The sequence below is a fragment of the Branchiostoma lanceolatum genome, chromosome 5, assembly GCF_035083965.1.
Source record: "Branchiostoma lanceolatum isolate klBraLanc5 chromosome 5, klBraLanc5.hap2, whole genome shotgun sequence".
NCBI lineage: Eukaryota > Metazoa > Chordata > Leptocardii > Amphioxiformes > Branchiostomatidae > Branchiostoma > Branchiostoma lanceolatum.
Genome location: NC_089726.1, coordinates 5980517 through 6006309, shown reverse-complemented (window position 1 = coordinate 6006309; position 25793 = coordinate 5980517). Strand labels below are relative to the sequence as shown.

The 25793-nt window shown below is 40.1% G+C and overlaps 2 protein-coding genes across 4 annotated transcripts; one reads left to right on the top strand and one right to left on the bottom strand.

Annotated features, from left to right (window-relative positions):
- Positions 1 to 72: 72 nt before the first annotated feature.
- Positions 73 to 6509, bottom strand: LOC136434628 (protein lifeguard 4-like). Its single transcript, XM_066427541.1, has 7 exons — positions 6140 to 6509; positions 5136 to 5244; positions 4322 to 4427; positions 3945 to 3978; positions 3253 to 3370; positions 2898 to 2943; positions 73 to 2516 (listed from the first exon to the last, which is right to left on the bottom strand). The coding sequence occupies exons 1-7, from the start codon at positions 6267 to 6269 to the stop codon at positions 2307 to 2309; spliced, it is 753 nt and encodes a 250-aa protein (XP_066283638.1). The 5' UTR covers positions 6270 to 6509; the 3' UTR covers positions 73 to 2306.
- A 2120-nt stretch (positions 6510 to 8629) lies between these two features.
- On the top strand, positions 8630 to 24678 carry LOC136434624 (serine/arginine repetitive matrix protein 1-like). Of its 3 annotated transcripts, XM_066427532.1 has the most exons (13): positions 8630 to 8824; positions 9254 to 9297; positions 9640 to 9807; positions 14097 to 14252; positions 15953 to 16016; positions 16274 to 17183; positions 17600 to 17773; positions 18767 to 18881; positions 20654 to 20854; positions 21075 to 21222; positions 21858 to 22010; positions 22371 to 22569; positions 23176 to 24678. In XM_066427532.1, exons 2-13 carry the CDS (start codon positions 9279 to 9281, stop codon positions 23188 to 23190), a joined length of 2322 nt encoding a protein of 773 aa, XP_066283629.1. In that variant the 5' UTR covers positions 8630 to 8824; positions 9254 to 9278; the 3' UTR covers positions 23191 to 24678. The 3 variants fall into 3 exon arrangements, with proteins under 3 accessions (XP_066283629.1, XP_066283630.1, XP_066283627.1); XM_066427533.1 differs by lacking the exon at positions 9254 to 9297; XM_066427530.1 differs by lacking the exons at positions 8630 to 8824; positions 9254 to 9297; positions 9640 to 9807 and adding an exon at positions 11775 to 12176.
- Positions 24679 to 25793: the final 1115 nt, after the last annotated feature.

Sequence of the window (25793 nt, the reverse complement as noted above, 5' to 3'; positions counted from 1 at the left end):
CCTAGCCCCTTGACCCCCGGGTTGTTGGGGGGACAACTAGCCATAGCTGAACAAAATCATGAGATACAACAGTTGAACCATTCACAATTTATTCCACATTGCAACCATAACAAGCAAAGCAAGACTTTTCAGATAGCTGTATGATAATATACACGCTTTCCCAGTGTTCGTAATCAACAACTGCACCTTTTAATCATAATTACTTGTACCTCAACCAGATATACATTGAGGAAGCAACATTTCTACTGTGATTGTGGTAAGCTCAAAGACAACAAAGTTCATTGTGAACACTTCCAAGACAGCCAAATACATAAATTATTTCATAGCCAAAACTTCTTTTGTCTCAAGCAGACATAAATATGTTTTACATCTACCTAGTACGTCTAAAAAGATTAAGAACTCGGAAATTCTAGTGTTTGACATACTTGTACCACCAGTGTTTTAATACAACTTATACAAATGTACATACACCTTGCAGCAGAAAAATATTTCAATAATACTTTTTCAAATTCATATGGTACAATTATATAGATACTCTGTGCTTCCGATGAATTAATGGTATACTACATCTCTGGTTAACATAGAACATACATTTGCAAGCTAAACTGGTTTGGAAACTATGATGATCAATTGATCTAAACCTTCGACAAAAGCAAACACTTTTATATTAGTCATAATATATAGGTAATTTCAAAGTACTTCCACCTCTTTGTCATATTCTTACACAGGAAGAACATTTTGGAATATCACATTGCACTTCATTTTCTAATACCATAAAGGAATTTGGTTCTGCAGTCTTAATAATATTTGAAGTCTTCGATAATGGCAAAAATTGTGAACCCAATTGTATGACACACTAAATGAAATTGGAAAGTGTGGGCAACCTATAACCATGATGAGCAACCAAACAAAAGCAAAATTCAAATTCTGTACATTTTATATGGCTATGTATACTATTGAAATGAATTCAATTGACTGAATTCAGCCAAAGGTTGTTTCAACAACTACCTGAGCTGCAGAATACAGTGGATCATCTTCATGTATTGAAACTAACACTATGCTGATATCTCATGGTGAATTCGGGCTGCAGATAGACAAGGATTAAAGGGTAAAGTAACAAAATTCAATTTTTGCACTGAAGAAACAAAATTCAATTTTTGCACTGAAGAACTAAAATCCTCTTTATTACTGATGTACATAAGATGTAGTCCGCACAAAAGCAGCCATTTCTGGGCTAGATATACTGCTATAGGTCACTTCACAATCCACAAAAGCTTTCTCATCTTCTTTAAAACATTGGAATTCAAAAGTGCAACTGTGCAAATATTGTTTCCACCCCTTTAGATCAATGGACTAATCTCGACTCACCATTAAAATTAGCAGTTCAAACAATAAGAAATCACAGGCCAAATTTTACATTTCTCCATTAATTTTTCTTTCACATTTCTCTATGTTTTGACAGTGGGTTGTGGGCAGGGCCTTTACTTTAGCCAGCTCAAAATGTTTCACGTCATCCCAATTCACATTGATGGAAAGATCCTAAAAAGTTTTTTTTCAGTCATTGTGTACAAATTTCCATCGTTAAATTTCCAGGCCAGTGTTTGGGCGGGGTTTATTCAAATTTGGATATTTCTATATATTCACCCATTGACTTTGTCTGACAAGGTTGACATTATGGTTTTAGTCTTGTCTTGCCATGCACAGCAAATTTCTGTCAAAGGATGGAATGACGGCAGCTGGCTAGAGCCCTAGAGCTGTGGGATTGCTCTATTTTCACGTAAGGTACATGTAATAGTTACTCAAGCAACTGGATAAAAGTTGAAAACGGTCATACAGTATTTTCACACGTCAGCATTCTCATCTAAACGTTTTATGGATGAATCGGTGTTACTCGAAGCTCCCCACGTCCGTGTTCCAGCTGGTTTGAGGTTCTGTTCCAATTTGTCCAGACAGTGACCTCTAATAAAGTATGCACCCCCGCTTTAGCATGAGACACTTTTTGGATTTTGAAAAGTTTAAAAAGTGCTTACTTTAATCGAGAAAATATGGTACGCTTCAGACAGTGGAGAAGCAAAATATGACAGGAAAGGAGGTCTACGTCTTTGAATTAGCTTCTGTTGAACCATCCTAAAATTGTCTCCACCTCATGAATATATGTATTCCAAGGTTAAGTTTAAAACCTGGTAATTCCAGATTTTAGTTAAGTCACTGATTAAAGACATGTTATCTGAAACATAATGTTTCCAAATTTTATCCAGTTGCTTGAGTAACTGTTGTGTATTTTTCCAATCCCCCGAGACGTTGCCCTACTTCTTATTGGCCTCGCTGAGGATCCTGAGGATGTGCAGGAAGAGGTTGATCATGTCCAGGTACAAGTTGATGGAGGCCAGGATGTACTCCTCGGGCGACAGCTTGTGCATCAGCATGGACGTGTCGAACACGATGAACAGGCAGAACAGGATCGCTCCTCCCACCGCCAGACCCATCTCCATGATGTCATTACGTGGGAAGAACAGCTGTGGAGAGGACAACACTAGAGCTTTACTTCTGTCCTGACACACTGTATTATTCAGGGGTGCCTAAGTCTTCATAAGAGTTTTACAGAATACATACAAATTGTACAGAATTTATACCATCCTCTGCAATTGAGCTATCATTCCCAAGTACTTAGTAATTTGAGAAAATATGGTCTTTGATCTCATTTTTGGGAAGTGTAGAGCTGATGTGGCGTTTCTGTAATGAACAGGTTGATTTATAGTGATAAATGCAAATATGACAGGCAGGATAAATGTATTTCGTTATGAATATGAGAGCTATGCAAGTGAGCATAGCCCTGGTTCAGAAAAAAAAAATTCCTCCTGTGCTTAAATCAGCCAATAACAAACATCCATACTTACATGTAGGAAACCTGCAATGACGAGGATCCATAGAGCAGAGAATAGTCTGGAAAAAAAAAATAAGGTTGCTTCACTAAGAGACTCAAATATGACCACCATTCAATAATGATTGTGCCTGCCAAGTTCTTTTCTAACATGTATGTCTTACAAAGTATGACAAATAAGCTTATTCGAGTTTGTCTTCATACTGCATCAAGCAATTTTACGTGAACAAACCTGAAATAAATTTCCATTTTACCAGAAGTTTTGAGCAGACTAGTAAACATACTGGAAGTCCAAACAAATTGGCTTACCTAATGACTAAATCGGTTGTATAACCTCTATATTTAATGATCAAAAGGTGTAAACTCCTTACCCCGCCCCCCAGGAGCTGTAGTCCTTCTTGCTCTGCAGGGTGTAGAGTGTCAGACCCACACACACAGACAGGGTCAGGGCAAACGCCTGCAGCACGATCGCCCGGTCATAGAACGTCACTGGGGAACAACAGACAGAAGTTAGAGGGTAGAATCACTCATGTACACAAACCTTTCAACGGCATCATATGGCGCAATTGGTAGGGCGTTTCGCCCAAAACCGAGAGGTCCCGGGTTCGAAACTACCGGTATGCCCCGATGTTGTGCCCTTGGGAAAGGTACTTAACACAAATTTCCTCACTCCACCCAGGTGTGAATGGGTACCTGACTTCGGTTGGGGAAGGTCGTATTGAGGTCACCTGCTGGCGTATTGAGGTCGCCAGACCCTTGCGACAGTTTCATTACGTGCAAGTGTGCACATATGTATCATGTGTATTATGTGATTGTAAACCCTGCAGCAATTCAGCATTGGCTGCCATTGCATGGGTAATTTCGGACCAATAAACCATTATTATGACCTTTGGGAGGGTTTTCTTTGAAAGTTGACAGTAGTGAATATAAAGAACTGATACACAGTGGTTCAGATCAAGAAGAAATGTCACAATTCTTTCTTTCTTATTCTGCATGGAAGGATGGTAATGACCAGTGTTGTAAAGAAGATCATGCATAGACATATAATCCTGATATAACTCACCTACAGTCCCAATGGAGTAGGCTTCCACAAATGTCTGTAAGAACAAGAGAAACAAGCATGCTATATTGCAGTTGGTGACATTGGAATATATTTGTAAGCAACAATTGAGTTTAAAAGTTCTCTACTCATGGAATCCATGCTTCACAATCATATTTTTCTCATTACATATGAACCTTACCCCAATGCAGCCATGTGTTGTTTTTGGCTTGTCTGTGTGTGTTTCTGCAATTCCAATAAATACAAAAAGTAGCCTTGCCATGCATTCTCAGCACTGCTATTATTGTATGGGTGAGAAGGTGCCTTGTTATTACCAATGTAGCAGCAGTCTTTACCATCTATTTTGAGAAAGCATGCCTGTAGTATTACTAATAACTTACAAAAGCTGCCAGTAGGTACATGTTGGTGGGGTACTCTGTGCGTTTGACATGTAGAGCCACCAGGATCCCCAGGGACAGGAACAGGGCAACCATCAACAGGTTAGGGCTGGAACAACAAAGTTTGGACATGTATAAAAAAGTGGTACACATTTTTTTCACCTCTTATAATTTCTTTCTAACAACGAACACTTACCAGAAGGTATAATACATTCAAACCAATACAAGTGACTAACTCTACAGAAGAACCACCTGGCCAATGTGGCCAGTTTTTGGTGGTCCCTTAGACAGTTCGATAAGTCTTCAAATTGACCCAAGCATTAAGAATTCTGTCTATAGTGACCACCTGTTTACATAGACCAGATTTTATTGGTCCTGAGTCAGTGAGAGTTTTGGGGTACCGGTAGTTTTTCCATGTCTGCACATGCCGAATTAATACTAGTAATAGTGCCTTTCCAGAATGCTTTCCACTTCAAGTGTCTCAACATTAATTAGGGAGAAACTTGATGATGCTATTTTGCAGACAGATTGTTAGAAAGCACTACTCTCCAAGCAGAGGTCGAATGGGACCTTCTTGGAGAGTACCTGTCGTTCAGAGCTTTTGTAGCTTTGACAGTATGGGCATTGTAGACATGATTAGTGATGTGTACCTAAACCCGTGTTCAAGTTCAGGTCTGGATTTAGATCCAGAGGTTCAGGTTCAGGTCCGGACTTATAAGTCGGGGTTTAGGTATGCAGCACTAGACATGATAGAGGCTTGTAATACAATTGTATAATGTTTGTACTGTGCGGTGGAAAGTTAGGAGGTAGTAGTTACCTTTCTTGTACAAATGTCTTGATGGTTGGTGTGTAGATGAAGAGTGCCCCCATGATGGTGGTGAGGGCCAGCTGCATGGACAGGATGCCATACACCTTTCTTAGGAAGGCTACAAGACAGGGAAGTCTTCATTATACATGTAGATGTTCCATATACTGGTATTGTGTGATTCCAAATTGTTACAAAATAGCTTATAAATCCAAGTTGTTTAGACTTCATTAGATTTAGAGCTACCGGTAATGTATATGTACTGACTTAAATATACCTATTGTCTGATGAGAAAAAAAATCACAATGCAGACACCACATCTAGATCTGTTTACTTTGAATATGGCAACCAATACATGTACATCCTGTGGCATTTAAATATTCCTCAATTGTAAAATCAAATCATGTCTTGTCTTCCCTTAAATGCCCATGATGATCATTCTGGCATATTATTGGGGGTGTTGCTGTTCTTGTTGTGTTCTGAACACAGTTCCTACACATATAATCAATAATTCTTTTTTCAATACATTATAATTTATATGCTGTTAATAATATTATGTCCATGATAATGTTCGTTATAATGCCCATAATAATTGGTAGTCTGGTACATGCATACAGTGTGTCTTTTTATGTTTCTGGGCTCTGTAGCAAGATATGAAGACTATTTGTGATGTCACTGCTATGAAAAAGAGGAAGTGAAACCAACGACGTGTACTCAAACATGAAAGGGGGAGGGGGGCATCATTTGAAACTAAAAATCTCGCATTTGCCCACACGTACGCCCTACAAATTATTATGATTGCTACCACTGACAAGGGCTTTTATATACAACACATGTGAGACAAATTTCATGCCATACACACAAATTTTGCTGACCATAATCACCTGTTGTGGTTCAAGAAGTTCAATTTTTGGGCGCGTTTGCTGCTGTCGAGCCTTGCTGCTCAGACAACTTTTACTTAGCCTTATGTTTAATACAACGGAACGTTTAAACATGCGGCTAACGACAAAACTCACCCATTCTGATGTAGACGTGCGACGAGGCCACGTTGGTGCCGTACATAAAGTCGTCCATGATGGAGCTCTGTCCCTTTCCGCTCGGCTCGGGGTTCGACACGAAGGTGGGCAGTGGCACTGACGTCGCCATCTTTTCGACGTCTCAGGAACACAATTATCGAGAAACCTGGTCCCCTTTTCTCTCTCAAAGACTAAGATACTGCTTCTAAACACTTAACAAACGAAGCAAACGATAGGTGCCGTTTACAAAACTTTCACTTGAGGTAATTGTTGAGAATTAAGGATTATAAATGCTCCCAAAACACTGTGAGGTCCAACACTCAAAACACGTCGTCTTTCCCGATCACAAGAGTATGACGTCAGACGTTTAATCACACTGCGAGATCCTACCGCTACAGAAAAAAAAAAGATCTTCGATATTGTCGAATAAAAAGGCACACAACTCTTACCAATAAAGCGGACGAATTTGAAATATCATTTGGTATTATTGAATATGATAAACAGATCTCTGTTTTGGTCATTAATTGCTTAATTCTACACTGGACGAGCAACTTACTAGTGAAGTGAAATATATCCGTCCGCTTATAGCATGACGTCATGGGCGCACCGATTTTTGATAATACAGTAGTCTGGGTTGGCAGTATAAATAAATCATATCATCCTCAAATATCTCTAAATTTGCACCATTCTGCTATGAACAAGATCGTTATGTATGATGTCATCTTAGAAATAAAATAAATAAATGCCCCAAGACAAAGTGAAACAAATACAAATACTTTTACTTTAATGACTCTTTCAGTGATACTGTATCATCATACTTTCCCATTATACTAGTATATCCTCAAGTGACAGGGCCTACATGTTGGTAAGCCAAGCAATGCATAGAAAAAGCACATAGCACAACAATTTATCTTTTTTCGGTAAAACTATAACAAGTATAAGAGACAGCATCTTAGGATAAAGAAATATATGAAAGCTTACACAACATCTTGTGATACAGATATATGTGAAAGCTTACACAGTAGTACCAGTACACAAAATAATTCTGTTCTATTCATATTGACAGGTCCTTGCATAAATCGCAATAAAAGATTTAGGTTCAAAGAGCAGTTATGCATCAACACGTGCTTTGCTTCACCTTACAAACTAAATATCATACTATATCCATTTCAAACAGGCAACCCTGTCTTAAGTGACTACTCATTCGGAAATGATGATGAAAGAAAATGGTCACATTAGACAGGTGGCCACTTCTGTTTCATTTTTTTGCTAGAGGGAAATGAGAAGCTAAGGGACCACAAAAAAGTGTCCATAATAACCAGATAGTACTTATGCAGAGGTGGTGATTAGTAAAGGCTTGGCTGTATACCCATGCCTTTTCATAGTAATGTATCATGTTCATAAGTAAGAAGAATGAATCTCAACATGTAGAACATTGAAGATAAAAACTGACACTCGTGCCTCATATAATAGAAACTTCATCTGATGATGATGAATGTTTCTTAAGTCTTATCCAAGTGTCACACAGGACTCCAGCTATACAAATGATAGTATCTGTGTCAGTTGTTGTAGTCACTGGTGCCGATTCAGCTCCTTCCAGGAATTGTCTCAACTCCGACAATTCTATCTTCTCTTCTTGGACTCCTTCCCCTTGCCTTTCCGACCAGTGCTTGCTGTTGGAGCTGCCGCACTTTCGTGTTTCCCTCCTCCTGGTTTGGACCCATTCTGAAGCTCTTCTACTGGTTCCTGTCAGGAAAAGATAATTGTTATCATCACAAAACAAGATGACTGCTTTACTTTACTTTTACTTCTCTTTGGCAAATTAAATGGCTATAATTTTCTAGGCCAACTAGAGCATATTTTGTGCATCACCGAAATTGTTAAATTTCTATGCTTGGGAGTGTATTCTTATGAATATCTTATCATAAAACAAAATTCGAGGTAACAAATAACTGAACCTTTCCAAACATTTATCCCCCCCCCCCACTAGACTGTAAACAAACAAATTTTGGACGTCGCCAACTGAAAATAGATGCAGTTGCCGAGATTCTAACCTGGTCTTCTGCCTTCCTCGGAAGTAACACAACCGCCGCTATGGCCACCATCTGGAAAATTGCTCCAATAAACAATCCCCAGTGCAAAATCTTGTCGAAAAGTGTTTCTGGTGGAATTTCAACTCCGTCCGCCATCTTGGAAGGGGTAGCATAGTATTTAACCATATATGTAAATGAGAAGATATAATTATTCACCATGTATTATCACAACTAATATTACATATATCTGCTTTAAGTAAATCAGAAAGCTAGCATTAGGATTTGTAACATTTCAGTGTGATAAATATGTCTTACAAGGGTTGACAAGATAGATATATATGATAAGATCTGATGATGTAGCATAAATACTTATTTGCATACGTGGGAAAATGCCAACGACACTCTTTATCTACATTGAGCATGCGTAATGACAGCCAATTAGAGGTTCGATAGTTGATCACGTGACAATTTTTAAATCGCAGTGGGAAAGCTGGAAGTCAGTCGTGTTGTTGTTTCCTGATTTTTAGTGACGATTTGTTTGCTGATTTTTACGAAATTTTGGTCAGAAATATCACTTGAAGGTTGGCATTGTAATCCCAGAACAAACCTCTGAGGTGGCAAGACGCCAGAAGTTGAATTCGAGGGAAGGAAGGTGAGTAAAAACAGGATCAGAGAATGAGAAATGACTTTTCGAGTTTTAAACCCCCTTGTAATTTGTGCATCGAAGAAATTATGTGGTGAAATTTTGATATAGAACTACAACTCTAGAGTAGAGTAGAGTAGAGTAGATCCTTTCGGCCAGGTAGGAAGGTCATGTTCCAATTTAGGCCGCTCGTCCGTTTACTGGATCGTGATTCCAGGCTTGTGAGGGCAGTCTAGTGCTTTGTAGTTGTAGTCTACTGGGTGGTGTTCCATGTGTTTATCTAGGTGTGAAAACTGATTTAGAACAGACGTGTAAAAGCATTAACTATAGTATGATCAAGGATGTTAAGTGATATGCGAATAAAATTTTGATATACTGCGGCTATCGAGTCAGTACAAAATTAGATTTGACCAAGGAGGTTGTCCTTTACTTCTGCAGGAAACCATAAACAACCAACAGGACCATGGAGAAAAGCAAGGAAGGTAAGATAGGAAAGTTGTAGGCTGATTCTGAAACTTCGAATAAAACCAGGAATAATTCATGATTCCATATGAACCAGAAAGGAGTAAGGGCTGCACTATGTACTAGTAGAATGTTTAGACAGTCACAGTAACTGCTGTCCTGATTTTTTTATGATAACACTGTCACATTTGGAATCAGAAATTGTTCAAATTACTCTAATGATAAAGCATTACTAGTAGATTGATTCAGATCAAAAACGGATAAAGCACTGTTTCTAAAATCTGGAATGATGTCTTCTAGAGGTTCCTAATACAAATGTAATAGCAGGCACATGCATGTTCTAAACTTCAATACCATTTCAGGTTGCCAGGTGGCGATGCTGATTGACCTGGGCAGTCCTGCGATGACCGGACTTGTGGTGAGTGGGAAGGAGAACCTCACCAGTACGAGCAGCGCCAAGAGTACGCCCTGCAAGAGCCCCTCTCGCAAGAGGAGCGCCCTGCAACCAGTCAACGGGGAAAGGACAGAGGGTATGTTTACTAACTGTTAGACTAAAGACTAATGCACTTTGTTTGTTTGTTTGTTTGTTTGTTTGTACTGAAAAGTACAAGCTGCATATTCAGACAGATATATTTGATCCACTCACACCGGGAACGACCCCTACTCTTTTTGATTAGTGTGGTGGGTTCTTTTGTGGGCTCCAGGTGTGGCTTTCCTCAAACACGGGACCTCTATTTAACGTCCTATCTGAGGGACGGATGTCCCTAACCGAAGCTAGGTACTCAATTTTCACCTGAGTGAAGTGAGGAAAGTCATGTAAAGTGCCTTTCCCAAGGGCACAACATCAATGGGACAAATCAGGGAACCCCCCACATTCGAACCCAGTACTTTGCGTTCTGGGGCCAAACACCCTGCCACTGCGCCACCGCGACGCCACTTTAGATATAGATAATAGAATCTGATGTAGTTTAATGCAACTGTTTAATGCCTTAGTACAGTGCATGCTTAGAACCTTTTTTTTCCTTCAGAAAGTAATAAAACTCAAATGTGAGTGATGATAGACAATACCCCAAAAAAGTTACATACGGCTAATAAATTTTTTCGACGAAGAAATATTGGTTTGGGCTGTGTATATGTCATTGTGTGTTTGCCCATAAAACTTGAGATCCTTTTGTTTTAATAGATTTGTATTAATTAGTTTAAGGTACATGTCGGTAGTTATTGAGGCCTCGAAGATACAAGGCGATTTTGGGCTCCCTAGCAGTATTTTCAGGTATTGCAGCATAAAAGGCTGACTCCGCCTTCCTGAAAGTAGTAAGGTACAGTATTTTCCGTAGACAGCTAGTCTGCCCGGCGAGACCAATTAAACCTCCTTTTTTTTTACAAGTTCAAGAAAACAGACCACAAATGATACGTTTATATGTGGATGGACTTTAATCTGTTATTCTGTAGATCTGGAAAGTTGCACAATGTAGCTGTTGTTAGGCCTTCTTTCTGAATGATCATTATGTCTTGTAGTTGTTAGATAGAGAGATACTGTAAATGCATTTAAGTTCACATGGATTTTATTTCGCCGTAGGGAGAAAATTGAGTGTTTGCGGTGGTTTTAAGTTCGCGTTTGAAACAATACAATAGTAGCACTATAGTCATATATAGATGGGGAAAAGTTTCGCGGTGAATAGTTCACCACAAAAACCTCAAACATATAACCACCGGCACCGCGAACATTTCTACATTTCATTGGCTTGGCTTCGCTGACGAAGATTTCAGGGGTTTCTGCATTTACAGTACATGTAACTGCATGCCAGTGGCATAAGATATGGTAGAACTAGAAGGTTGCATGTTCGTCCTTCATTCTGAAAAAGATCGATGACTCGTGGTTTAGGGTAATGTTGTTCATCTGGTCTGGTGGGTCTGGGGTGGTGGTTAGATGGGAAGATAACGACCACATAAATGGGTGAGAGGGTAATGAGAAGGTTGCAGTTTAAATTTACACAATTCTCGGTGGTCCAAATTAACAAATGGCGGTAAATGCAGAAATGCGCCTAATGCCTTACATTAAATTCAACCACCCACTCTGCTTCATGTTGAATTAAAGTGGTCCGATTACAAATTACATAGAATTAAAACAGCTGATTACACAAAAAAGGTGTGTAAGATTAGGAATTTGCTTCTGTGCCCTAACTTGAAATGCAGGAATAAAGGTAGTTTACTAATCAAGCCTCCCTGTATTTATATAATCCCTTGGGAAATTGTAGTCACCAGAGCTTTTTCTAGGACTTATTGGAAATATTGATTACCACAATAATTGTATCTTGCCACAAAAGCTGAGCCTAGAGTTGAGTTATGTTACAATGAAATGATTTTGTTAATATGGCTTTTTTATTAAATCATTGAAAAGTCTTGGAGTACAGTCTGTAGCATTGAATAGCCTATGGTGGCACAGTCCAGTTCCAACCCCTTGATGTTCAGTGAATGGAACAGTCCAGGATAATTGGTGGAACATCTCGCCTTGCATGACCAATGAGAAGGCCAGACAATCCTTTCAAAACTGATCACCTTTGGGCATTCCAACCGATGGCTTTGTTGGCTGAAGCCAGTGTGCCATGTTGGAAGACTGGGAGATGACAGTTCATTAGGGAAACAGACCCAGTCCTTGGCCATGCTTCTTGGAAACCTGACCATCTTAGATATAAAGGCACAGCAATGGAGATGGTGTTGAGTGTCTTGAAGACACACTGGGAAGATTTCAAGAGGACTGCCGGTCTTGAATTCCTGGTCACCGAAGGAGTTGACCTGGTACTGACCTGTATACTGGTGCTGTTTGTTTTGGGAATCATTATAAAATCATGCCTCCTCCTTGCGAAGGGATGTCTGGCCGGCTTTCGGTTCGTACAAGGTAAGATGACATCATTGGAAAAAATTATTGATGTACCGGCATCTCAATACATGTATTTACATTCTATGGTGAAAAAGACTGTTTGTTAATAACAATACTAGTGTTTCTGGGGGATTTTGAATCTTCCTTTGTCATGGGATAATCTTGTGGTGTCTAACCTACTGCGTTTGTTTACCTTTCTTTGAAAAGGAAGCTCCCCAAGGAGCGTTATAGAATGAATGACGCACGTATGTGGGTTGCAGTACTGTAAAAAGGGAAATGTTCGCAGTGGTTTCATGTTTGCAATTTTTGCAATGAGCTCTTCACAGCAAACTTAAAAAGTAAACGATTGTAAAATATATTACATTGGGTACCTGCCTGTGGCACTGGCTGCAAATACACCTGATATTATTATTTTTGTGCCCACCTACCCCCTTGTTTCAACCACTGCGAACACATCATTTTCTGCCTACTGCAAAATTATATCCCAGCAAACATTTCCTCTTTTACGGTATCTCTTTCATGTGCTAATTTCTCCCAGACAAAACATAGGTAATGGGACCCCAGTCAAGCAGGATGGATGTCTAATTTGATGTTTTAGCTGTTTGTAATTGGATTTTGGTAAACATGTTTTCAATCTGTGTGCCTTTCAATTTGTATCATTTTCTAAGCCTCAGTCACTGAATGGTTGCACATATTATCTTACTTTGGGATTTTCAAAGAAAATTATAATCTTTACCCAAGTTGGGGTGTCTGACTTTGAAACTAAATACATGATGAGATACAGTTAAGATATGTTGGATTTGAGATAGTTTTCCCCTGTGCACCCAGTTTTAATCTTGCTACAGCTATTGACATTAATTTTGATAAACTGTCACATCTCTAATGTTTTGAACATTGAATTTCATCTTCCAGAAGAGTGCAGTCTGTAAAATCATGCTATGATCAAAACGGATTGCAGTAATAAATTTGATATTAATGGCATCATTGATGGACTGTAGAATTATATTATGTGTCTTCCTGGTTCCTTAACTTCTCCCTGCTGCCTTCTCCCCATAACCACCACAAAATTGCCAAACAGCTGAAGGTTAAACAATTAGACAGAGGACATCAGAGATTTTTTCTTGGCACATTGCCTGACTGTATTAGTCAATCCAAAAGTCATTCCAATGTCATTCCAGGTAGTCGGTATGCTTAGGATGAATGGGATGAAAACACTCTTCTGACGTGGACCACAAATCTTCACGCTCTAGAAAAACAAGTCTAAGCATTGAATTAGAATTTATAAGATTAGGTGATAGTGTGTGTAGGTCATACTTTCAACGAGGGTTTTAGGCAGAGGATGCCCTAGTGTGTACATATTGTATTGTGTACTTGCTTTCTGCTTAGGATGAATGTGATAAAAACACTCTTCTGACACGGACCACAAACCTTCACGCTCTAGAAAAAACAAGCTGTAATCCTGATGCCCCTCTGGCATTGATTACTCCCCCAGGCAAATATTTACCTTGCCTGTGGCCATGGTAGACTGCCTCCATTCTGAGATTATCCCATTACTGTATTAGGTCACTCAAACTTGGTGTTATGGATAACGTCCTCTGGTGACCAAAATCTGATATATATGGGTGCAGACAAACAGGAATGACCTGAAAAGTTAAGTTTTAATTCTGAGAGGAGGGAAAAGTTTGTAAAACAACTTAAAGAGTTAATATACAAACTTCTGTATACATAAACCTTAGAGGGCCGAGTTTATAATTCTTTTATTCTTGCAACACTTTTTACTTATTGTGTACTGATGCGTTTTAGTGGCAACAGTCCAAAATGCGGACATGGATGTCATCCGTGAAGCATGATCCTTATTTGGAGTCACTCACAACATGAGCTTAACTCAAATGTGAACCCGTTAAATCACATTAGGCAAACATGTATATTTTTTTCCAGGGACGCTGACCTCCCCCAAAGTAAAGAGGGACATCCTGGACGAAACAGATCATGTCAATAGAGTGGAAGAATCCATAAAGGATACAGGGAGTGTGACCCCAGAGGATACTCCCAACGAAGCGAAACAGAATGAAGTAAACAACGACAAGATAGAAGGTAAGAAAAGTGTGATAACTACACTGACATCTTTAAGTTTTGCAGAACTTCTATGAAATGGAATTAATATTATGATCATGCACATCTGTCATAACAGCAAAATATCTAAAGAATATTTCCTATCTTTTCCTTTTTGTGGCCAGAAAAATGCTTTACATGTACATATTAACATAGAGTAATTAGGAGATGGTGAAAACTGATTTCGTATATACAAATTTATAAGCTTTGAATTTTCCTTTTAATAATTAAGTTGTTCACAGCTTGCCATGAATGACTGTAACACTTTAACCTTAGCCTGATATATAACTGCTGTCATAACACAATGGTTTCCCTGGAGATGGATTTTACAGGTATGCTGGGACATCAATAATTCAGAGATTTATAATTTATTGAATACATGCCAGATGTAGGTTCAGGTCATGTTCATGTTCATCTGTCTGTTTGTTGTAATGTTGACTTTGGCCATGCTTGATTTTATTTACAACCTTCTAATTTTAATGATAAATCATTGGAAAAGGTACCGAAAATTTTCTGGAATCAAGCCTATGAGTATGAAGGAAAGGAAATTTTCATTTAAAGTGTTTGCCTTGAATGACACTGAGATATAACAGTTACTAATAACATTCAATGATAATGAATGTCATTTAGTGAACATACAATGTATACGTTTGTGAAAAATATGCCCCATCTGATGTTAGGGAACATGGACCATTACTAATCACACTTTCAGTTCTTAATTCCGACTACCAGGTAATCAAATTAAATTCCGTCCTTGAATGTTGTCACAGTGAACATTGCAGCCGGTTCGGAACCTGACACTGCGACTCACAAGAAATTTGTATGGTTCGATGTTCACTAACTGTACATCAGAATAGTGTATCTTTGGTACAAACATGTACATGTATGATCATCATGAAAAATGTTCATTATGGTTCAATGTTATTGAGAACTTCAGTATGTCAGTGTCATTGGAGGCATAGAAGAAGTGACTAATAAAGGTGTCTGCAATCCTTGATATTGATTTTAAGATAGCCCCAAGGGATTTTCTAACTAATCTAAGTGCAGCAGACATCTGCTGTAACTGACACTGTTATGTACATTCCATACACAAGAGTTATGTTAGATGGCACCCGACATCAGCACAGCTGCCTGGGTGACATGTGTATTGCTGTGTTGCAATTTCAGTAAAACAGATAAGAAATAAATACACAAGAGTCCCACTGACAGGCCCCCAGCAATGTGTGTAGCACCTGACTCTCCCTGGAAATTCAGAAAAGCAAGGTGGTGCTATATAAATATAGGTCAGGGGAGAATGCAACTTGACAAAAAACAATAATTTTATGGAAATTTTAAAATGACACAATTTTGAAAACTAACATGGTGGTGGAACACTATTATTCCATGGCTTACATGTAGGGAGAGCCCTGTGCTGGCTCTAGCAATGTCATTGTCAGTATTTGGCTAAAAGCCAAAGGAATCTGGATGCAGATGAAATTGAAACTGCAAGCTAAGAATCTCAATCAGCCATGCTCTCATCTTGTAATTTCATCAACCGGGACAGATGTGTTCATAAACTTCATGCAATATTTTACGGTATCTCGGATGATACAGAATACACAGTGTTGTATTCTATATGTAGCATTGATTGACACAAAATATCAATTCCAATTTCTAACCGACAGCGTTTTATATCTACCTAGATGCTGTTGGACTTCTGGAGACAGAAGAGTTTGACTTTGATATACCTGTCTCACCTGTTAACAAGTAAGTGGCATTACTTTATCAGAATGGGATGATCTAACTTCTAAGTTACAAAACAGTTCTCATTTTGACTGTCTTTCAATTAGTTTTTTCTGCATGCGCCAGGCATATAATAAGTTGATCATTTGTGTTGAAAACCATCTGAGGTTTGCAGTCTGCAAAAGTAGTAATAGTGGTAGTATCCAATATAAGAAAGAAATCAAAGAAAGAAAAAACAGAGGTTCTGTCTAACTCTAAATAATCTATAATTCCTGTTCCAGGGAGCAAGAAGGAGAAACCAGTGTCAACGAGGACAATGACGATGAAGACGACGATGAAGTCTTCTTTGGTCCTGTCGGATTCCGAGAGAAGGTCATCTCAAAAGCCAAGGACATACAGGAAGAAGAAGAGAAGTTTGTCCCACTGGAACTGAACGGGGACCAGTATGCAGAGCTCTTTGTGGAGGCCACGCGGCTGGCAAAGGAGCTAGAGAAGGAGAGCAAGAGAAACCGCGAGGAGGAGATCAAGCTGGCAAAGTCTGAGGCACGGCTCTTCAAGAAGAAGGCACCGCAAAACAGTCCCCGAAACAGCCCTCGTAGGATGACTTACACCCTGGATACACCAGAAAAGGAGGGGTCTTCAAGTTCAACAACAACAGCTGATGCAAAGGATTCAAACCAAAGGCAGCAAAACAACGTGGATACTAAAGAGGGACAGTCTGGTTTGGTTCCGAAGAGACTTGGCAGATTAGGAGTGCGAAATAACACATACACGAGCAATGGGAGTTCAAGAATCGGGTCTGGTGCAAGACCCCAAAGTTCAAGTAGTGGCGATCAGAAGCCGAGCTGCTCCAACAACGAGACAGTAGAGAAGATGGCGACAGAAAGAGGAGCCAATGGAAGAAAAGAACTGATCAAACCTGCGGTGCGTAAAGGAACATTTACCATGAGTCCTAACAATGCTGGAAGTAACAATTCCCACGCTACAAGAAATGGTAGCGAAAACAATGGCGCAGCGGATGCACCAAAGCAGCCCGTGAAGAGACGGTCGGGAATTCCCGCCCCGGGCAGCAGGGGGTCGAGTCTGCCCAGGTCCCAGATTCCCAGGAAGGGGTCTGCTGGGATGAACACCTCCATGAACCGGTCTGTCTCCATGGAAAGCAGAATGAGTAGGAGCCAGAATAGACATAACGTAAGTCAAGGACAGTTTGTAACTGGGAGACCCTGGGATGGGTATCTCGGTTGGGGCTGCACCCGTCTTTTGCATGGGTCATAAAGTGGGAGTGCCGTGTTCTAGGAGGTGCCTCGAGCATATTAAAGGAGAAGGGCTAGCTACTCCTCCCTGTGACAACATAGCCAGGTAGTGCTACTGAAGCTATGTGCCACTCATGCACTATAAAAGTACAACTACAAGGGTCTGAACTTGTGAACTTCTTTTTAGCAAATGCTTTCTATAGAATATCTACACACAGTGTACACAGTACACACAAACTTTTCCATGGTACCATAAACGCTCATTTAACTAGAAAATAAAACATATTGTGCAATTTTTTTTAATGCTAAATCTTAACTGACTTTAACCATGCAATCTTCTATATCTACAAACAGGATAGTACGAACCCCAGTCTGGGTTCGCTGGGCCGCAGCTTCAGCAACGGCAGCATTGACGACTCTGACGACGCGGCCAGCGTGACGTCGGATGCCAGCGACATCTCCACAGCTTCAGCACCAGCTGCTGTCAAGAGGAAAGGATCTGTGGGATCACTTCCACAGAATGCCAAGGTACAGCAGGGGTTTTTCTATAAAAATTGAATAAGAGGGAGCACACACAGGGAAGGGAGCGATTTCTATGTATCTATGGGAGAATCGATTGCTGAGCGAAGGCTGTATGCTGGATATTAAGCTAAAATCTGAATTCCACAAGGGGGTGCTGGGCTGAAACAAGAGGGCGCAGCGCCCCTCTTTCCTGATTTAGATGAACCCCTGGGTACAGTGTACCAACTCTACTGATACAGTACCGGTACTATCAATTAGGTACAGGTCAAAATACCTGAACCCTGGTGTACCGGTACTGTACTAATCAGTTCAAGCTTGACTAGACGAGGAAGACAGGTCAGGGGATGGCCACTTTGACAGATAAAATTACTATGGCAGTGGACAGAAGCCACATCTAAACTTACTGTAGCACAGAAATACACCTTTGAAAGGATGGAGTCAAATTTTCAAGGTACAGCAAGGCAACTACTAGACTGCTATCATCTAGTAGATAAAATCTAGTAGATGATAGCAGACTTCACCCCCAGCCCTGTGACATACTTGTAGCAGTATAAAAGTACATGCCAGCGCTGTCTCCAGCATACATGTACCCTTTTTTTTCCGTCCCACTCATTGAGCCCATGTTGTTTATTTTTGTTGTTTAATCTGTCATTTTAAACTTACTAAAATAGATTTTCATAGATCTCATGTCAGGAAGTCTAGATTTTTTAAAGGATGAGGCACAATTTTTGTCTGCCGGCCCAACAAGAAAATGTCTGTCCCACGACGTGTCCTGGAGACAGCTCTGGTGCATTTGCTAAGATTAGTAAGAAAGTGTTAAGAATGCAATGAATATCGGTCCTGTAACCTACAGAATTTGTTTTGGTTGTTGTGCTTAGGGGTACGGAAGTGAGTCTGTATTATATCTAGTTGTGATTACTGTTGTTATTATCTTGCATCATCATATAGTATCAAAACTTTGCATCAGTTTTTGAGGTTTGATGATGTTCCCTGCTGTAGATTGTGAAGACGAGCGCCATGCCGCAACGTTCTGGGAGTCTGCCCAAGCTGTCAGGTCGCCGCAGGTCAAACTCCACCTCCTCTGCCTCCAGGACTTCATCAACCCCCTCTAAAGGTAATTCTACTAATAAGCTATATACAGTCAAACCTGCCCAAGGCGACCACCCGGCGGACCGAGCAAAATCGGTCGCGATGGACAGGTGGTCGCCATGAAGAGGATTCCACTCACATGTTTCCAGGGCGAGGTTTTCAAATACAGTACGTAAATGGATGGAAAATAATGTGAATTTAGACAGCATGACCCCCACCAGGTTCAATTCTCATTGACAGAGAGATACTACAAAAATTACATTTTCCGTTATCGTTGTAATAATTGTATACCGCTACATCGTGTACAAATGTTCGTCATAATTTTGCGTACAAAGTAACAAAACAATGGTTGCCACGATGATCTCGCAGCGCCTTCCCGCATTCACACGTTACATTAATAGTACACACACACACGCACATCATCGAAGTTTTAAGGCCTAAGACAAATCCCTAGAAAACACCTGCTGGTCCCAGCCTTTTTTTGGGCGCCGACCGCTGGATAAAAGGGTCAAAAAGTTTTCGATCTGACAACGAAAGATGAAAGGGAACGGTGTGATTTCGTCGCGCCGCGCCGCCAAGCTCTGTGCGACCGCATCGAAAGGTAAGACAGTGCAGTAGAACGCACAGCGTCCAATAAAGGTTTGTGAGATTCATGGTAATAAAAAGAAAATAAGAATTTTCATCAATAACTAGAGTATTCTTAAACGTTCATCACAAAAGCATCGTGTTTTAGGAAGGTCAGCGGAACGCCAAATCCGGGCCGCGCCATATCCAAGATGGCGTCGGGACCAAGGAACAACATTTCTCGCCCGATGTTTTGCCCGCCGCGAAACCATTTTTCAGCGGAATTTAGTAAGACACAGACACAGTTTTGTTGAAAATACAAGAAATAGATCGTAATTTCTGTGAAATCTGACTTTTTGACGCCATGCACTATGTATTCGTTTTTAAAATTGAGTTCAAACCGAACTGAGTTTGCGGTAAACTATCAGATTACGATAGGCACAACAACATCACAAACATTTGTCTTTACAATGTTATAAGGGGAACGTTTTATTAAAACACTTCATGGAGGAATCGACGCTATAACATTGCTATTCCATATATTTTTGTCCTTATTTTTGTCCTTCAAAGCCTTGAAAACATTTCCTTGAAATCCGACAGCAAAATGATCCGATGTCACCACAAGCTTGAAAATTAGGCGGCCGCCATGGGCAGGGACTGTGCTCTGTGCGGTCCCAATTCGTGGCGGTCGCGGTCGCGTTGGACAGGTGGTCGCCTTGGGCAGGCAGCTTAATGCTTGTGCCTATGGGGAAAATTTTCGGGACCGAGAAAAAGCGGTCGCCATGGCCAGGTGGTCGCGTTGAAAAGGTGGTCGCCTAGGCAGGTTTGACTGTACATATATTTCCTGCATTTCTGCTGGGTAGTGCTGCATACCTAAACTCATTTTCAGGGTCAGGTCGGGATTCAAGTCCAGAGGTTCAGGTCAGGACTTATAAGTCCGGACCTGAATCCATGGCACATGTGCATAAATCTTACATGAAATTTGAAAACTATACATGCAAAACCATACAGTGTAGTTAAATGCCAGGTCCAGTCTGATTCAAGTCTGGGGTTTAGGTATGTAACACTACTGCTGGGCCATGAGGTCAGGTTTTAATCCCAACTTAGCCATCATTGTTCTGAGTGCTGATTTGTAGACTTCTGTTTGGGCTTGTAGTCCATTGGAGGGGACTTTTAGCTCTTGGGCACTTGTTTAACGAGAGTATATCACAAAAATCTCCAATCTTCCTCCAGGTCCCAGCAAGAAGAGAGTCTCAGGCCTTCAGCCGCCCCAGACCAAACCCCAGCTGTCCAAACCTGCCGCTGCAGCCAACACCAGCTTCTCCAAGAAGTCTCTCATCCCGGGAGGAGGTTACGGTGTGCCCATGCCCAAGAAACAGCAGCCCATGAGAGCCATGCTGCCCATATCTCAGATCAGCACGCCTAAGGTTAATGGTAAGTAAGGGTTCTAGCTCTCAGTACAAGTCATGTACATTGTAGGATATGTACTATGGAGTTCCAGTACTAGTCGCAGACTCTGTGTCTACTCTGTCCCCCCAAAGACTAAGTCAGGACAAGGGACTAAACACTAAAACAGGTACAATGTACGTAGATCATGGTAAATATTACAGTGATGTTTTGTATCATAACCTGTCCTGTAATTTCTTCCCCACAGCAAACAGCCAGGTGCAGTCCACCCCCCGGACCATCCCTGCCCTAACCCCCCGCCCATCCCTCCCCTCCGCCTCCACACCGGTGGTGCAGGACAAGAAGGTTGTCCCCAAACGGATCTCTGTGGATGAACAACCAAGCAACAATAACAGGTACTGAACAAGAGGCTCTGATCCACAATATTCTTTGTAATGTTTATCTAGCAACAGAAGTAGATAATCCAAGATACATGACTCAGCAACGTGAGTGTAAGTTGTGGATGATCAACCTGGCAACAGGCCAGTTAAGTTAAAAGAGGCTTCTGTACCTTGGTATGTTTTCTGATGGGGATATTTTCACAAATGTATACCTCTAGCAACAAAAGGAATGAATAATCCGATGCAGGAGGATGCATGTAAATGTTGAGCATTGCTAAAGAATTATGGCGATCCTAAGTACTTCATATTTGAAATGTACTGTCTACGTGTGATTTGAAGCCTTATCAGGGGTAGAAATACCGGGTGCATATGCACCTTTGTGTACCCAAAATACCAGGAGCTGTGCACCAATTCTCTTACTGAGTGGGCCTTGATATTTGTGTTCACAGTTGGTTTATTTACGTAAAGGTACACTTTACAGTATACAACATATTCTAGACGTTTAAGCATGAGAAAAAATAATAAAACCTAGAAATACTTGCAGTAACTGTTGGGTTAGGGTACAGAATTTGTGTCGCACATCTTTAACTTAAAACTTAAATCTGGCGATGCGAAGAGCTAATGAAGCTGAATCTGAATGTTCTGTGCAGACCACTGCCTGCAGTGCCCAGTACCCCACAGAACAGCAGGATCCCCAGTGCAGCCTCGGGTTCCGCCAGGAGACGGTCGGGCATCCCCACCCCCAGGAGCATGCAGCGACAGTCCAGACTCCCCCCCAGGGGGTCAGCGATTCCTACACCTGGGTAAGCATGCCGTCTGCTCCCTAGATTAGTCATGGTGCTCTGATAAATGTGTTGTACTTCATATACTTGCCTTCGATAGGGGTCGCTACCAAAATAGAAGTATAATTCCGTCCCATTGACATTTATAAATCCCTGGAGACTTTCTTTTCTTCCAAACGCTCTTATTTTATTGGCCCTGGAATTTACCTATGAATTAAGCAGACCCTTTTTTCGTGACTGGTAAAGATATAAAGGATTTATATTGCCTTTGACATTTACATACAAGACACCAGAAATACGTGACCAGCCATAGGTTTGCATGTGAATGATGGCTGGGTTTTTTTAGCTGCTTTTTTTCAAATCAAACATTTGTTCTCACAGGTCTAGTCGAAGGTCCTGCCTTCCAACCCTTGCAGCCAATGACAGTCCCTCGGAATTCCCAGCTCCACACTTGAGGAAGGTACAAGAAACAAGCGACTCGCCTCTAGGTTTAAGAGGCTCTGGTCCAGACAACTTGCCCAAGGCGCTCATCGACTTTGGAGAGGAGGACGTGAACAGCAACTCTCCTCCTGTGGCAAATGTAAGTGCTGTTTAATCTCCAAGCAGATCTATAGGTTGCGAAGACCGCATCAAACTGGCAGAAGAAGTATGTTTTGCAACAAGCTCCTTCTTCCAGTTGGATACGGTCTTTGCAATCCATTGGGCCTGCCTGGAGGCTAAGTGCTGTTGTCTTTTATACTGTGGTTTCTAGTACGTCAAACCTGCCCAAGAAGACCACTCAGGGGACTGATAAAATCTGGTCTTTGTGGACCGGTGGTCACTATAGACAGGATTCTTACTGCTTGTGTCCATAGGAAAAATTATCCAAGAGACCGCCAAAAAGAGGTCTCATTGGCCAAGTGGTCCTCATGTAGAGGTGGTCACTTGTACAGGGTTGACTCTACATGCATTGTTCGGGAGTATTTCTGTAGTGCGCAAGGTGTAGTGGTTCAGTCATGCTTCTTGAGTGTTTAAATCGCAGTTGTTGTTCTTACAACTTGCATTTCTAAAACAATAGCTGTCTGTTGGACAGGACATTCAGTCTCAGTCTACTGTCCATATTTTTTTAATACACTGTTAAAAGATCTTTGGAAGTATTTCAAATCATAGGTCTCAGATATATAAAATTCTTCTTTTTGCTTCACAGCTCATTGACATCTGAAGAAGGAAACCTACAACTACATAACCTACATGGAAATCCTGTAGTCTACAACATACCAGGCACAGTGGTGAAACATCCTAGTGGTAGTTATTCATAAAATGAGTGAGACAATTATGCATGTACATGCATTTTGTTTTGCATGCTACATGTATGATATGCTATAATGTACATGGCCATCACTGGTAACTACACTGGTTGGAAACTGATCCACAGTACTACCAATTTAAGATCACCTTGAAGTTCATATTGCACTGATCACATCATTGCAATGTAGACTTATCAAATGCATGTATTTAGATGCTTTCTTGATGAGAGGGATTTTATGGACTTCTTCATCTAAATCTGTGCATGTCACTAGGTAGTAAATTATGTCAAAATGTGTTACAATTTTCCTATCTGAAACGTGTTGTGAACAACATTGAATATTGAATAAAGATTATATGCTTTTGCTATGGATGTGTCAATAGCAACTATTGTATAGGATACATGTTAAAAAGATGTGTATGTGTTTCCACCTGTACAATATACATACCATAGAATAAAAAGATGATAAAACTAAAAGCTTTAGAATGAGGCAGCATATATGTACATAATATCCTCATATAATGAGTGGTCATCATGTGCTTGATAGCTTGCCTTTCTGTGTGTGCCTTCAATGTGCTTGAGTGATGGTCTTAAGTACTTGATGTAAAACAATAAATATTGTAGCAGAAAAATAGGGTGATTCTTGGTTTACTGCAAATATATTTTCTGTTTAGATTGCTTTAGTGTAGTCATGACAATCACGACACTTAGTTTAAGTTCTTAAGTTTTTCCTTGCAAGAGTTGAGGTAATAATGAATATTATATTCTTTTTCTTTCCATTTTTATTCATCTACAACTGGGGAAAAGTCCACCAACATTTTGTTGAAATAGTAGTGATACTATCATTCATCAATTTGCCTATTTTCGTTTTTGACTGAAAGGGGTAAAAATTGAAAAGAAGTATTTGTGTAGTTTAGAATAAAGGGAAACGTGGAATTATTCAATGAAATTATTGTATCAGACAAACAAAACCTCTTTTTCTTTGGTATGCTACCTCAACTACATTTTCTTTCATACATGTGGTTACCTGTCCTGTGGGCGCAAAGTTTTTTTTTCATGTCAATTATATGTTTATTATTTGCATGTTTTGACTGGAGCACTTCTTTTCATTAGTAGGTGTAGTTATGATACGTTGTACAAATACAGAAGACAAAATGCTGTTAGCTATCAGTTACTAGTCCTTCATTTTGATTTCAAACCAATGCTATCCTGTTCTGTGTAATATATATGTAACAATACATCTAAGGAAATTGTACTTTTCGTATTATTGGTTCATGTTCATATTACTTGCCCAATGTAGTATTGAACTGCTTCAGGGATAGTGTAAAGCATATCTTGCTGCTTAGAAGTTTCACTAGGAGGTGGCAAATTTTATGAGAATAAAATCTAGATCATTCATGAAAACTCTACAGCGCAATCTTCTTTTGTGTTTTTATTTCATATCTGGTTTCTCTGGCTTCACATACAAGCAAACCTTCCACATGATTGAAACGTCTGACTGTTTCAAAATTTTATCCAGTTGCTTGAGTAACTATTTTTGGCGCTTCCACATGATTGTATAGGTCCATAGAAGAGTTGTATTTCCCGAATGTACAATATGGTAGAAAGATACCTATTTTGGGTAAAAACTAAAAGCATATTGATAGAATTATTGCACACTAGAGTTCATTTTGCAACATCTTCACAAGTACTTCACAGGATATTTGTCAGCAGCACAGTAGCAAAAACACAATCTCCAAGCAGATGTAGAGAGGCAAAATACTACCCTATCCCAAGCTCCCAGAGCAGTGGGTGTTTGGAACCAGGACGCCGGAGCTTGAGAAATGTTACGATTTTGCCTTTCTACATCTGAGATTAGCATAAAGCATATAGCAGTTGGTCGGACGTACCAAAATACATTTCCTTCAAATAGAGTATATTCATTCATTAAAATAGGTAAAACATTTCTCAGAAACACTGTACAGCATGATTAAGAGATTACAAAAATAAAGTAGACACTGTTATCAATAGATTCAATATTTCACTTTTGTTGTCATGTTGTCCTGACACATTTCATGTTGGTCCCAAACTCGATGGAAAGGTGACCATTAGCTTTCTTATCTCAACAGTTTCACAACAATCTTTGAAAGGAAGACATTGATTTGCCATGAAAGTTTAAAATCAGTGTATGTTAAAGTTGCTAATCCGTTTTTGTTGTCCTGTTCCTTAACACTTTTCATTATATAACTCGATGGGAAGGTGACCATCAGATTTCATAACCTTTTCACCATAAAGTGTGTATCTCACTGGACTTTCAAGGGCGCGATTTAACGAATTTCAACGATAAACAAGAGTCTTAGGACCCAAAATCTCCATGAAACTTTTTCTTTTATTAAACCTGTTCCCCCCATTCTATATCGCTCAATGGTATGACCCCCGGCCAGATGTTGGGGGCTCAGGTTCCACAGTGACCCACTTTCGCTATCAACAGCTGTTAATAGTGCTACAATGGCCAAAACTGCAAATATAGATTTCCCTAT